Genomic DNA, 15,400 nt, shown 5'->3' with positions numbered 1-15,400 from the left:
TTGATGAAGATTGTAAGTAGTTTTCGTCTCCATGGGGAAAATGAAGAACAAAATCAAAGGGGACATACTCTCCTGACTCTTTCTTCTGTAGATGGAAACTCATACAAAAAAAGTCTTCTCTCCACTGAAGAATTTGATCATAAACACTAAAAATTAGGAAACTTGTGATGTTTGCCGTCTCTAGGTTAGAGACAGTTTATTGCTCTTGTTGTGGATGAATATGCAAGGAAAACAGTGCAATTTGAAATCCCTCATGTCTACAGTGGATGATTGGTTGTGATATTGCAGGGTGGAGAGTCAGAAATCATTGACACAAAAATGGTAACAGGGTTTTTACTAATTCACAGCTTTTGATTTTTTTAAGCATAGATACTCACCCCAGTCACATATTTATGTTGAATTTTAAATTGAACAGTTTACTCCTGGAGTCACAAATCATTATTTCTCCTCCATGGTATTAACAAGAAAACATTTGATTCCTTCTTGTAGCCTTTTGCTTTGAAATCCTCCTGAGTGTAGGATTGTGTGACCCTGGTATCTGAGTCCTTAGCCTGTCTCCTACTGCAGGTTTTACTACACAGAGTGGCAGTAAAAAGAGTTTTATTTCTTAGAAAATGCTTCTCACAGTTCTTACTATCAAACTACTCATTCTTCTCTGAAGAACTGAATTTTGAATCCTAGTAGCTTGTCAGAAAAATGACATGTTTACTCTACACTTCTCAACTTGAAACTTTGCAATTGTATCTCTCCAAGCAACAAGGAATGCTTTTACTCTTTCAAATCCAATGGAAACTTGTCCCTTTGGGTCAGGGTGTTAGCACTGTGTGACCAAACTCTTTGGTTTAGTAGTGAAGTACATGGCTCGGGGGTTGAAGGTCCAGCTCTTCTCCTTAGATGATATGTGACCTTGGACAATAAAAATTGTTGGGGGGGGAATTAAATGATAAAATATATGAAGCACTTAGCATAGTGTAAATATTCTCTAAATGTTTACTGTTTTTGCTGTTGCTGCTAATATTATTAATAATAATAAAATTTGTCATTCTTATGCATTAATTTATATTCTTTCTTACTCAGATCACTCATTACTGATTTAATAAACCAATATATAACAATATGTTCATGTTAGAATACATATGGACTAATTTTAACAAGGATTGTAAATTGTAATTGCTGTATTATTCCCACTTGATGATTTTGTTTCTCATCCACTTTTGTTAACTGGTGAGTTCTTTATCCTTAGTGTTTTTCCCATTGTAAAAGGTTCTCTCAAAAATTTTAAGAACCAGTGAATTAGTTATATTCCTCTTTTAGTTCAGCCTATTCTTTTCACTCTGTTCTGTTCTAATCTAGTCCTAAGTAACAGAATATTAAATCAGAAGTTTAAGCCAAGAGTCTAAGATGTCAGAAATAAATCCTGTGAGATAGGAATTTCAAAGAAGATTCAAAGCCAATTATGGGATGCTTATGATCCTTACCCAACTCAAACAAATGAAAGGGGCAGGTTGTTAATGGTTGAAAGGATTTGTGAGAAGATTTTCTTTAAGGAGCTATGTGCTGTTGGGAAAGGTGTAGAAATGCTTCCCTCTTTAGCTCAAATCAAGAGAAGAGAACTGCACCAGGACCCTCAGGGATATTGGGAATGGAGTCTAATTCTTAAGTGAAATGTAAAAGAGTAGCTGGTGACAGATGAGCCATATGAGAGGCGGCTATGTAAGTTTCAGTCTTTCCTCACGTAATTTATGGGAACAACTGCCTCATGAGTGTTTTGTGTGAACCAAATGTGGCCCACCCATATTTGGAAGGATGAAGGGACCTCAGCAGACAGAAGCTAAAGATACAATAATAGAATTCCCGGGGGCTGTGAACACTGTACAGGAACCCGAGTTTCACGTGCACATAGCAAGGTGGTGAGACATCTTTAGCCATGGCCTCTGGCAAGAAGTCCCTGAAGAGCCTGTGAATGTGTTCACAGGAGAATTAGCTCCAAACACCTGCCAGGTCTAGCGAGTACGAAGCCGTCTTACCACGGTGCTGGTCAGGTAGGAACTTGGCTTCTCCTCTCAGCCCTTTTTCTCCCTTGCTCCGGCTCAGGAGTCAAGGCAGCCCTTTGCGGGAGAGTGAAACAGAAACATCAGCCATCCCCCAGCCATACACCATTTCTGGGCTCTGCCACAAACTCAAAGTTGGAAAGGAATCTTCTATGATCTTTGTTTTAAGATTGATGTGTAATATATGTGACCAGAGTATCTAATATCAGAATTGAGACTTTGGCAACTTAATGGGATCACACAATATTTTTATTGTCTAAAGATGATTGCAAAAGTGATGATACTACCTGAAAATTTCATTCTGGGATAGAAGATAACTTTCCCCTTTGAATGTATTTTAAAGAGAAAGCAGGAAACAAAATAATTTTGCTTTGTACTAACACCCCATAAGATTTATATATTAATTTTATAACCTCAATAAAAAATCTGTTGCAACTGAGACAACAGGCTTACAATATATGTTAAAGAAATTATCTCAAAGATAACTGGTGTAAAGCTAACTGTTAATTTACACACACACACACACATATATATATATATATTTTGAGCGAGAGAGAGAGGGAGAAAGAGTGCGTGAGCGGAGCAGAGAGGGGCAGAGGGAGAGGGAGAGAGAATCTTAGGCAGACTCCTTGCTGAGTGCAGAAGGCCCCTTGGGGCTGGATCTCACGACCCTGAGATCACGACCTGAGCAGAAACCAAGAGCAAGATACTTTACTGACTGTGCCACCCAGACGCCCTTAATTCTTAGTATATTTTTGATCAAATTTCAAACAGAAAGAGCATGCCATCATATATGACTAATTCCTGAAATATCAAAGTATTTTGAGTAACTGACTCAAAAATCAATTTCTGCTAATTTTGTTTACTTTCTTTTTCACATAAGACCCTTTTATCTATACACTTTGCTTTATATTTTTATTTTTGATAGATTCTCTGCAACCTCTCTAGAAATGTTGGCACATTTTCCACGTTAATTTTTTTTTCTTCAAGGTTTATATACAAGATGAGTGATTCTTGGATTATAAATTCCATTAGTGTGTTTTGGCAGATTATGTCTTATCTTAAAAATTACTATTCTCTTAATAGTCGTTTGTTTAAATTCATAGCAACTAAGGGGTGTGTGGTAAAAGACACTGATCATTAGAGCATTTGTTTAAAACAATTTGTTTTAAAAAATTCAAGAAAGGGGTGCCTGAGTGACTCAGTCGGGTAAGCATCCACTCTTGATTTTGGCTCAGGTCGTGATCTCAGGGTTGTGAGAATCAAGCCCCACCTCGGGCTTGTGCTAGGCCTGGAGCCTGCTTAAGATTCTCTCTCTCTCCCTCTCCCTCTGGTCCTCCCCCCAAAAATTCAAGAAAAGCATGCATAATTTTTATGTTTGATTTAATAAATGTTTAAACATGTCTCATCTATTTCAGTTCTGTATTACCAGAATAAATTGCAACTTCACAACGTTATACAACCACCAGAAGATGCCTTGTTGTACTCTATAAATCCGTAGTCTGGAAAGAAAGTATTTAGTATCTTTGGAGAAATGTACCACAAAATCCATTGTAAAACTGAATCTTCAACATGTGACTAAATTGCTTTAGATTCCTGACCTTATTAGTTTTTTTCCACAGGCTTATTTTGTTTTTGTTTGCTTGTGTTGTAGGTGAATCTGATCTTCATAAGAACTCAGAAGATGTAGTAAACACTGAAGAAAAACATGCGGATACACATTCATAGGTTTGAAATACCTTAAAGGCTTCTGTCAGTTTAAACATGAGAGGTAATTTTATTTTTTAGACAAGAAACCTAATTTCTGAAATGAATGGTTTGTAGAATATCATTAGAGACAAAGTTATCTCATTTCATTGTCCTCCTGGAATCTTTAAAAAAAATCTCTCCTATTTTCTGAAGCAAAATCTTACATATTTACTTTTTCAAAGAGCTTAATTTGCTCATCAATAAAAAATATACTTAGTGAGACATTTTAGTCCTTTAAAAATAATAATCTGTAGGCTGTGGAGAGGTTTAATCCTGATCTCTCTTTCTACTTCATGTAGCAAATACAAATGTTTACACTGGATGATAATAACAAAGCAAGTACATATTATGAAACAAACATCAATGTTTGCTAAAATCTATAGACATTTGTTTGCATCAGTTGTTCTCTTTTTAAAAATTCAGCTTCTAGGGCTTGCCCTCGATCCACCAAATTATTAACTCTGGGAATGAAGCCTTGGAAATCGGAATTTTTAATAATCCTGTCTGTGGTATTTGTACCCTACAGTTGAGAACCGTTGTCTTGGGCCTACAGGGGAAGGGCAAGCTACTGGAAGGGAAGGATGTATATTTATAGTGGAGATGTCTTAGTGTCTCCTTAAAAAGTAAGAAAGAAAACTCACACGTTATAATGAGTCCTGCTTTTGGGTTGATGGTGGGGACAAGAGAAAATGCTGAGGGGACCATATACAAAGTCTTTTAAATGTTACTGGTAGCTCCTCACATATTGCTTTAGATACAAAAGAGTTAAACTGTGTTTGGCTTTTAAGATGATATATCTCGCGGTATTCTTGAGTTGGTTGTAAGACTGTCTTTTATTGATAATAGTAGTTTCATTAATGGCTACTCTCAAGTGTCAGGCCCTGTGGTGAGCATCTTACATGTATTAATCTCACTTAGTCCTCTCAACAATTTCAGAATTGGTGATTGTGATTCCTATTTTACATATGAAGCTTGGGTAGAAATCAAGCCAACAGAGTGGCTGTGCAGCAATTAAAACCCATGTATGTCTATATTTAACAATTTTAATATATTGTCCCATATTAGCTATAGCAATTTCCCTTCATACCCTCCACCCAGACTATAAATTTATTACCTTTGGAACTCATGGCTGTTTCAGAGGAGTTCTTAGGTTCTGATGATATATGATGGACCCTCCAGGTATATATTTTAGGGAAAACTAAATTCAGTGGAGTATTTATAAATGTTTTCAGTACAAAAAGTTTTTGTTTTTTTGTTTTGTTTTGTGGGGGTTTTTTTGTTTTGTTTTGTTTTTTGGTCAAATAAATACCATTAGGACACAGAGTTAATCAAAATTAAGCAAGAGTCTTTCCTACTGGATGTCATCAATCCAGTGCACATTATGTAGCTTCAAAAGAAAAAAGTCTACAAGAAGCATTTCTTATGCATTTGCGATATGGAACTGGAATACTTAGGAACATTTTCCAAAAATTGTGTGCAAGGAACACAGGTCACCAGTACATTGGTAAAAATGACTGTCCAATCTATGAAGATGTCTAAGGCAAAAAACATATATATCTGTAAAATTCTGGCATCTCATCAGTAAAAGGTTTCAGTGGGATTCAACTGGCAGTTAATGAAGCCTCTTTTTTCTTTTTTTCAACTAAAAAGACCCCGAAGCTGGAAGGATTTGAGACCCACTCAAATAGTGGTGTTCAAACTCAAGCAGGCTGTTAGACAATTTTTCTTTCCATCAGCACTAACCAAATCCTGTAGTTTACTTCTCAATTTGAGAAAGCTCTGCCTTCAGGGCACAGTCTTCCAGAAATCATAGCCTTTAGTAGGTGAAATTTATATGCCTTCAAGAAATAGGCAGATTTCTTAAATAGGGGAAGTAGAAAACCAACAGGAGTGGGGACAATTGGTAACTGTGACTCAGGCCCAGTATCTGGGAGATGAGAGCAGTGGTCAGCCTTGGAAACAGAAAGGACACAGTACACCTGAGCTGAAGGTGGCAGCCAGCCACTCTTTGCCTCCAACAAATTTTCACCATGTACAAATTAGGGACCAGTGTTTCCAGGTGTTTCCGTTGGCTAAGAGATTTTCTTTATGTAAAATCTTTCTATTTTTAATGTTGGCTCAAAGTTTTTTGAAACCCTGTGTAGACCAAACAAAATATATGTGAAGGTCAGATTTTGCCTACAGGCTCCCAGGTATTAACCACACCTTTACGACCTCTAGCTAATTCTTTCACTGGCCTCCATCATGGAAAGTATAGATTTTATGGCAGCCTGGCCATATCTCTGAGAGCCATTACCTACTTCATTCTCAGTGTGTGGGCCCCAGTATGGGATATATTCTCAGGAAACATTGAAGTCTAATTCAACATGCACCATGATGAAACCTCATCAATCAATGTGCAACACTATACTTAGGGCAAGAAATCAGCCTTTGAATCTACTTTTCACATTGCTGTATAACTTCACTATTATTTCTAAGACATTTCTGTCCACAGAACTATTTTGTTTTGATTACTTTTTCAAAATGTTTTTGTTAATTAGAGTGAATGCGATTGGAACTGGATATACAATGCCATGCTGCTTTATTATTTCAAAAGAGGCTGGAATATAATTTTTTATATTGTCTTCCTTGAAGGATATGCCAGAGATTTCTGGTGCTCCAAGAGCAAACGATTATCAGACCTGGTACTCCCTGGTGGGGGAAGTGTTCCCCATTCCTACCAATGCCTGCTCTTTAGTGTTGAGTGTACCGTCCAAGAAGAGGTCAAAGCCTGATGGCTTGTGGGCTGGATTTAGTCTGTGCACTTGCTTGGTTGACTCCCACATTGATTTAAAATATCGTTTTAAATATCTTTAAACAGGACTTAATGCTCTTGAGTTCACTACAGTCCTTGTGACTCACACAGGCCCACTTACCTCATTTATACTGTCTTCTAGGCTTGTATAGCTCCTTGAGTTTGTGACCTCTGATCCAAACAATCCAAATTTTTACTGGAATTGAAATATACAAACATACACACACATGCACATATACACAAAGAGAAGAAATAAACAGAGGAATTCTAAGAAGATAGAAAACCAATTATCTATTATACGCTGATAAATCCCTTATTTCTGACAAGGTATATAAAGTCCCATGTGACATTACCACACAGTAATTGATGCATGTATATGACTAAAACTTGATCTTCATTTTCATTTGGATTTTATTTCAGGATAATGACAACAGGACTAAAACATCCTAAATCCTCAACTTTCCACAACGTTATGTTCTCCTTTTTCAGCACACACCTGGATCAGGCCATTTTAATGGACTCCTAGAAGGAACTTATACTAAGAAGAACATAAATTCTGAGCTAGTACCTCCGGCCAAACAAATACATTCAAAATTGCCATCAGAGTTTTTGGCCAGTATTTCTGCCATTGTCTTTCCTCCAAAAAACAGTCTTGGAGGAAATGTTTTGATTGTTTTGATCCAGCTTTTTCAAGCAAGTCTGAGAAATTTTTAAGACAAAAGGTGGATAGTTTAAAATTTTCAACACTCTGAACCCAGTTATAGCATGGATGACCTTGCGACACATGGGCAAAAGATGAGGCATTTTAAAAATTTTCTTTCTTGTATTGTTTTATGCAGACTTCTATAGTTACCAATATTGCAAGGTTTTAAGTAAAAGGAAAGCAAAGCAAAAATATGGAAAATTTTTTTGCAGCTCTGAAGAACGGGCTATTTAGATTGTCCTTATTTTAAATACACGGAGGCAACATGAGAGGTCAGGCTGTTCAGAAGCTGTGGTTGAAGTCCTGTGACAACAGTGGAGCTTTAACCTGGCTCTGCGACCTGATGACCATTGTAACTCTCAAGCTGGGAAACCACAGTGAAACCCATCCCTGAAACCAGCGGACCACCTTGCATCCATCCCTGTGGTTTCAAAGCACGAAAACGTCACCCATCTGGGGATCATCACAATGCAAATCACATATTACCTACACTCCAGGATGACAAGAACCTTCAGCCATTGTTGGAGACAGGTGTTAGAACTGAGAATGGAATTTGCCTTCTGGGGTGTTGATCCCACTAGGACATAACAAAATATATTACAGGCCCAGGGATAAGTGACAAGAAGTGTGTGTGTGTGTGTGTGTGTATTGAAAAATATCTATGAAAATGGAAACCCACACTTTTCTGTACAGATAATATTATTTGGCTTGACTTTTTAATTTTACTACACAGAAACAGACTGCAACTCTTGGAAACTCAGCTTGCTTGTCATGTTTTGCCTGAGCATGTGCAGAGCCTTTCCTTTGCTCCAAACTGAAGAACAGCTTTTGTTAGTTATTAGCTGACAAGAAAGGTCAAGCACAATTAGGGGCTGTAACTTTTCACTGTGCAAACACTTCAGTGATTCTGAGATGAATCCATCTTTGTGAAAGGTAGAAACTGGATGGAAAAAATCAAAAGTAGCCATCAATTAAAGAACAAAGTGAAGGAGGATCCATCCATACTATCAGTTTTCTGTTGCACCTGCTTTTTTCTTGGGTTCCACAATGCTAAGCAATATTTTAAAAATTGATGAAATCAGAAGCTTTTAAGTCTGAGTGGTGGGATTTTAGAACCCACAACTTAGATCTCCTTTAATGTGTAAGCCATATTCTATATGCATATTAGGTATGCATTGTTCTAATTTAAGATATATTTGTGCATAGACTGTGTATAAAATGCTTTTAAATGTTCTGTGAATAAGGTCCTTAGTTTTTGGTTCACCTGAATCTTGTGTAGAACTCAGCTAAAGAATTGATTTGTATCATAGACATTATAATGCAATTGGTATTTTAAACGTAAGCAGTACAAATTGATCTATGATGACGTGTTGGGGGAGATTTATAGATATGTACATCATGGTGACTTTTTGTCTTTTAACAATGGACTTTTTATTTCTATTTATGAAGAAATTATAACTACTGCTTTCAATGTCTTTTTAAAAATAGCTATTTACCAGCTAGGAAATATTCTGCATTTAAAATAGAATCTGACTATCTGGGAAGTGTAATTACTTTTGTTCTTATTTGAGCCAGTTGTCTTTCGGTAAAGCTAGAGAATCTCTCCAGGGAGAAGTAAATTGAGACTGCTTCTCAAGGGTCATAGGAAACTTGTCCGCTTTGTTCCTATTGATACTTTAGGACCTATAGACTTTGTTACTAAAAAAAAAAAAAGAGAGAGGGAGAGAAATATAATGGATTCATCAGTTTCTGTATATGGCCTCTCCCCTAATTTTCCAGGTTATTTAACTTATAAAGCACCGTGACTGAATTTCTGGAGGGAGTGGAGAAAACACGCTCCACTTCTTCCGAAGAATTGTCACCCTGTTGATGCGCTTTTTCTCTTCCTCCTCCCCCTCCCCTTTCTACTTCTCTCCTTCTCATCTCCCTTCTTTCTTGCCTTCTCTCTCCCTAAGACAGCGACGAATTAGTGCCAACTGGCGGGAGTCAGCGCGGAGGTCCCCAGTGCCCATCCCTTCCGCACACACCAGTGTAGCCCGAGTCCGCCCTGAAGCCAGGGTGGGTGAGTCGGCAGTTCTGTCTCCCATGTCCGGCTTTGCATTTTTATTCTCAGCTACACAACATATATCTAACAATCTCATATGCCTTTTTATTTAACCAGTAGCTCTTTTATTTCATTTTTAACATGACAAGCTACAATTCTTGTGTTTTTACTCTGCTGTAATTCTCTGTATTTCCTATTACATATGATTGTTCAATAAATCATACTTGAGGGAAAATATTGTGAAACATTTGGTGTCTGATATAATTCAATTTTGTGGGGCATTGAAAAGTTGGGGGAATCAGGGAAAATCAGGTAGATATCAGTTTTGATATGAGTTCTGTCAGAAAATGGTTTTTGCTCTATTAAAAAACTATTCATTGAACATTTATTGCGGCTGTTATTCGCAAGCTCCTGGCTAAATGCATGTTGCAGAGAGGAATGTGGAAACCCGAATCTTAGCTCTATAAATTTCATTTCTTATAGTGGAGATATTCATACACATAAATAACCAAAATGCCACATATAAAAGTAACCCGGTGCGAGTAAAATGCAGCTCTGGGTATTAAGAAAGGTAAAAATTGCTTCCATCTTCCAGGCTTCTAGGAAGACTTCTTAGAGTGGATTGCACATGAGTTGATACCTCCTTTACAAATCATAATGAAGCTCATACTCGTTGCCTATTTTCTATGGACAGCCTCTGTGAAAACACTTAACACATATTATCTCTAATCCTCAATAATCCAGCAAAGTGGGTTATCAATATGAGCAAAGAAACCAAGTCTAGGAGAAAGCGCATAAGGCCAGGTCTCAGGTGGCGGACTCCAGCCTGGATTTGCTTCTAGGTCTCTCTGGCACCAAAGACCCCTTCTTCTTTCTACTATATCTACGTAGCATGGAGCAGAAGCACCGTGGAAAGGAAAGCTTTGTGAAGAACAAGGTAAATAAGGTAACAGCTGAGAATAATAAAGAAGCAAAGGGCATCAAATCAAGGTGAAGACCTAGAGAGTTTCAATTAAGAATAATTGGCACGGTATGTGACACCTCTCAGACTCTGCTTCCGCGGTGCCAAAGCACTCCATTAAAATATAAAAATGTATGTACTCATCAGATACATGACATTTAACTGAACTTTTTACTTCGAGTGTGATTCTATGATAAATTTCCACTTAATAGCAAAAGGTTTCAAAGGCCATATTTTAATTCTGAAATACAGTTAGATATAAAATACATATTTCCTTTGGAAGCTATAAGCCTTCTGCCTTCTAATTGCTTTTCTAAATATTACAAAGCCTATCCACCATCTAATACAAGCCTTAAACAACAAAGACAATATATATTTTAGAGTCAAAAAACAAACACCTACTAATGTCCCCCATTACACACATGTGATTTCTTTGGAAGGAATCCCAAATATTTAAGATACAAATCCTTATGGACCAACAAGTATATTTAAAGCTCTATTTGGGGCCATTTGTCCTTTAGTAACATTAATAAATGTTTAGGTTGTTTGCTTAAGATTTGTGATGTTTAGAGAGCTTCCTTTGCATCTCAGGCTGATATATTTTTTATCTCCAATAATTAAAGATACCATTATTTAGTGTTCCTTATAGTTTAGTACAGTCTCACTATGGCATTAACAGTATTTTCTGATATTGCCTCTTACTCCCTATGAGTACTCTCTGAGGAATTTTATCTCCATCTATGGATGAGGAGTCATGGCAGAGGGTGAAATAATTTGTGTAAGGTCACACAGCTGATCAGTGGGGGAGCCGGGATTTGAAGTCTAAGAGAATGTGAGTCCCCAAACCATGAGGCTAGACTGCTTCTGGTCACCGTGGGAGGATCTGTCATGTCTTCTCCACCCACCATATTCATTACCTTCCTTTTCTCCCCTTCATTCCATATCCTGACAGAACTGCCAGTGACCACCAGCAAGGGCTGGTGCACTTTGGTGAACCGTTGGATGTTTTACAGCAGAAAAGGTGCCTTTGATTTCTGTGGAAGGAAGAATTATTTTGCATGCCTCATATGTGACTTTAAAAATGTGTTTTTTCAAATAACCTACTGGGGTTCAGCCTAGACCTTTGCTACTTAGAGTGTGCTCCCCCCTCCCCCCCCCCCCCGGAAACTTCTTAAAAGTGAACACTCTCAGGCCCCATCCAGACCTACTAAACCGGAATTGGCATTTAAGAAGATAACTGGGTGATTCCGGTGCCTAGCACTGTTTGAGACAATAACTAAATATTAGGGAGATAAATCTAAACACCCACTAAGCACTCAAACATGGGTTGTTTTTCTCCACACTAGACAAGAAGCTCCAGGGTTCATGCTTTCACCATGGTACTGCTCTCAAAACGACTCCAAAACAAACCCCGGGAGGTTGCCGAACGGGACGGACTCTGTGAGTTCTTCAGTTATTGAGAACCTTGTTTCTCCTCGTCTGCACCGGGGTCAGCAAACGTTTTCTATAGAGGATCGGGCAGCAAACACCAGCTGGGCAGGCCACATTTCATCGCGGTGTTTCTCCTCCTGGTGCCCCCTTTCCTCCTCCTCTTCCTTCCTCATCATTTTTTTCTTCTTCTTCCTCTTCCGTTTCTTCCTTTGTAACCCTTTAAAAATGGACAAGTCATTCTCCGCTTGTGGGGTCAGGGGTGTCCCGCGTGGCAGGTTTGGGGCACGGGCCTCTGCCGGGCTTGCCCCAGTGCTGCTTTTTCCCGTCCAAGGAGCGCGGGACCCCGGGGTAGGAGAGTGAGGCTGCTGGCGCCCGCGGCGGTCACTCCCGGGGGCCGCCGCTTCCACGGGGCCTGGCGGCCCGCTGAGGACTGCGGACAGGAGTGTTTCCGGGCACAGCACACACAGCAGTCCCGCGGGGCTCGCCGCGCTCGGGTTCCCAGCCCTGGGCTGCGTCCGCCTCACCTGGAGGGGCTGCTGAACTCCACGTTGCTCAGGCCCCGCCCCAGGGGGCGGACTCGCCAGGTGCGAGCTCTCGCCAGGTGCGAGGTGGGGCCCGGAGTGATGCCGCTGCTGCGGGACTGGGAGCTCTCCCTCTGAGGACCACTGGCTTACGAGTGAACCTTACACTCCTGGCCGTCACACTCAAAGCCCCGCAGTCTAACGCCAGCCTGTCTTTGGGCCACAGCTTGCATTCACTTCGCCAGTCCCTGTTCCTGATTTCCCCTCTGCCCTCGCACGGGACTCCTCCTCTGCAAGGGTCTTTGCCATTTTTACCTGTCACACTCTCCCCGCCCCACCCCGGCCTCAGGGGGTCTGCACATTTGCTAGCTCTCCCAGAAAGCCTCTTCGCGTTTCTCTGGGCAGGAGCCTCAGACCCTCCTCTAGACGCGCACTGAGCTTTCCCCTCCTTGCTCCAGTACTGTAGCTCGCTCGCCATGGCATTCACTTGCTGCCAGATTATAAGGTAAGGAAGCACTGTGCCTTACAAATGGTAAGTGTTCAGGAAATACTTACAGAATAAGTAAATATGAATTAATGAATGAAGGCAGGCAGGAAAAGTTTATATTTGTTTAAGTGTTTGATATATGATTGAGTTAATTCTTTTCAGATAACATCTCTAGTTAATTCAATCAAAATGAGACTCACTTTTCAAGCACTTTAGATCTAAGTAATTCCAAAAAGCCATTTGTATTTTTTCTCAGAGCAGACACATGGGGAGTGCATTAATTCTTAATTAATACTTAATAGCTGCTAAAAGCAAACCTGAATTCTATGAGAGAAACATTAAGATCTCTCCATCTGTCTCTTGTCTACCCTTGGGGAGATGGGTCTGCTGGTGCAGAGGTATATTAATTGTAGCTAATCTTACCAAATTTGCTAAGGAGAAAAGCTCACATTTCCTGGGTGATTTCTTATAGCCTCGGTGATTAATAATGGGAACCATACAAGCTTTGGAACAGGAATGACCTCAATTCACAGAATGTTTTTGGTGGTTGGTAGCTGTTGGCCTTAACGTTTCCTAACCTCTCACCATGAAGACTTTGATAGAATGGCGAAATAATACTGAGGAATATTTAAGGAATCTGGACAGTATGTGACACACTGTTGGTTCTCAATTAACAGAAATTAATGTAATTATATTAATCCAGATGACATTTTGTTTGTTGAATTTTATGTGCAAGACCTGAGGCAAGAAATACCTTATCCAAGGACTGAATTTGACCCTCAATTCAATTTCAAACTTTGTCATGGTCTCTGTGATCTTGGACAAGCCTCAGTTTTCTCCTCTATGAAATGGAGATGTAAGCATCCCTATTTTACAGAATTACTGGAATGATGAAATAAATGGCCCATGTAAGATGCTGAGAATAATGACTGACACAGTTTTTTCTAAACTGAAATAGTATGAGCTGTAAAAATAAGAATCTACCAAGATTCTCCTTTAAAAGAATCATCCTCTTCTTATAAAATTAATTCGTGATTATAGTTGCAAGATCATAGCATGGCTTTCACTTCAGTAGCAATATCCTAAAAGTCCACAGGATGGGGAGATTTCTCCATGTAAGGAGTAGGCTAGCCATTCTATAGTATAGAGCATATTATCATCAACTGCACGATTTATGTCCTTGCTGGAGGAGAGGAAAGGCAGAATTACATACATGCTAGAGAGATAGAGATAGAGGTGGAGATAGAGTAGATTGAGATAGAGCTTGATATATTAGTGTATATATTTATAGACAGATACCTCTATTGATATATATGTCGATATATGTCATGCAGACGTTCAATTCTAGGGGAAATTGTTTAATGCAAATATTAAGAAGAAAAATATCAGCTTAAAGATAAAATAAGAATAACCTTTAGACTTCCAGGATGGCTTGCTAAATAAAACACATTATTAGACATCCAGGTGCACTTAGAAGCAACAATAGCAGTTTCTCAAAAGTTAAACTACAGGCACACATCCCCGCAAACTCCACCGGTTTCACAGAACCTTCATTAGCAAAACAAAAAGGTCTTTCTTTGGAGGAAACAAAAAAAAGGAGAGGACCTTTCATAATGAGGAAATTGCCCATAAACAGACGCGTCCACTAAATGTGGTAAATCAGATGCAATCTACAAGCCAAGTGGGTCAACACTGAAACCAGAATCTTTAAACCCACCACGGAGAAAAGGGGCTGCTAGAAAGAGCCGGCGCGCAAAAGCCGCATTCAGATGGAGATGACTTGGCAGCCTGGGCAGGAACCTACTAAAGCGAGAGGTGTGGCAGGGCCAGGGAGGGGGCGGGAGCAGGCCTTGCCTCTCCCTCAGGCTCCCCGTCTCTCAGGCTCCTTTCTCTTTCCACCTCCCGCCTGGCTACAGCCTGCTTCTCACCTTCTGTGGGAGGTCCTCACTTTCTTCCTTTCATCTACTTTCTTCTGCACGTCTTCCTCCATTCTCACCTAGCCTTTCCTTAACAGAGATAATACGGAAGTGATAACAGAGGGAAGTATTTATTTCATAGGGTTTTAAGTCTGTGCTTACTTTAATAGCAAGTGGGTTACATTTTTTTCTCTTTAAAGAAAGTTTCCCTTCTTATTTCAGCGCAGTTACATTATATATATGCATTTGTACACATGTATTTTTGTATACACATATGTGTACATATACATGCATACACACGTTTAAATTCTGCACACATTTTCATATATATATGTATATATATATTCCTCAACAGAAAAATATTTTAACTCCAAATTACACAATGAAAGAAAAAGATTTATAAAAATTAATACATTAATAGGAAAAAGGCATACAAATTTAGTTATGCTTTAAATCAAAATTTATTGATTTTGGATTATATTTTCCCCAAAATATTGCATTAGATTATTTTATACCAATACAGCTTTTGGTCGTTTATGATGACAGTGTCTAATTTTTAATACTTCTCTGCCCATACTCTTAAGAATTATTATTTTAAAAATCTCATTTAGCTATCAGTCGGTTCCCAAAGAAATAACTTGTTCCAGTGAACTGCTTCCTATGAAAACTCTATTTATAATGACAGTGAAAATAGGTAGCCCAGGCCTGGTATCCTATGAAAGTCCAGGATAATTGCAGTAGCA

General features: G+C 39.0%; 1 protein-coding gene and 1 long non-coding RNA gene across 6 annotated transcripts in view; both read left to right on the top strand.

The window, feature by feature from the left end:
• The window catches only part of PDE1A (phosphodiesterase 1A), a 323,167-nt gene extending 313,442 nt beyond the window's left edge, over positions 1–9,725 (top strand). For 4 of the 5 annotated variants that reach the window (XM_078071072.1, XM_078071073.1, XM_078071071.1 and 1 more), the window contains exons 15-16: positions 3,706–3,822; positions 7,015–9,725. In XM_078071072.1, the coding sequence (XP_077927198.1) occupies positions 3,706–3,779 (74 nt within the window). In that variant the 3' untranslated portion in view covers positions 3,780–3,822; positions 7,015–9,725. The remainder of the gene's footprint in view (positions 1–3,705; positions 3,823–7,014) is intronic. The other variant, XM_078071074.1, reaches the window with a different exon arrangement.
• A 2,573-nt stretch (positions 9,726–12,298) lies between these two features.
• Positions 12,299–15,400, top strand: part of LOC118527777 (uncharacterized) — a 151,489-nt gene continuing 148,387 nt past the window's right edge. Inside the window, exon 1 of the long non-coding RNA XR_013447250.1 lies at positions 12,299–12,759. This is a non-coding gene — a long non-coding RNA (uncharacterized LOC118527777). The remainder of the gene's footprint in view (positions 12,760–15,400) is intronic.

Source organism: Halichoerus grypus, chromosome 4 (assembly GCF_964656455.1).
Source record: "Halichoerus grypus chromosome 4, mHalGry1.hap1.1, whole genome shotgun sequence".
NCBI classification, from domain to species: Eukaryota; Metazoa; Chordata; class Mammalia; order Carnivora; family Phocidae; genus Halichoerus; species Halichoerus grypus.
This window is presented reverse-complemented; position numbering and strand designations above follow the sequence as displayed.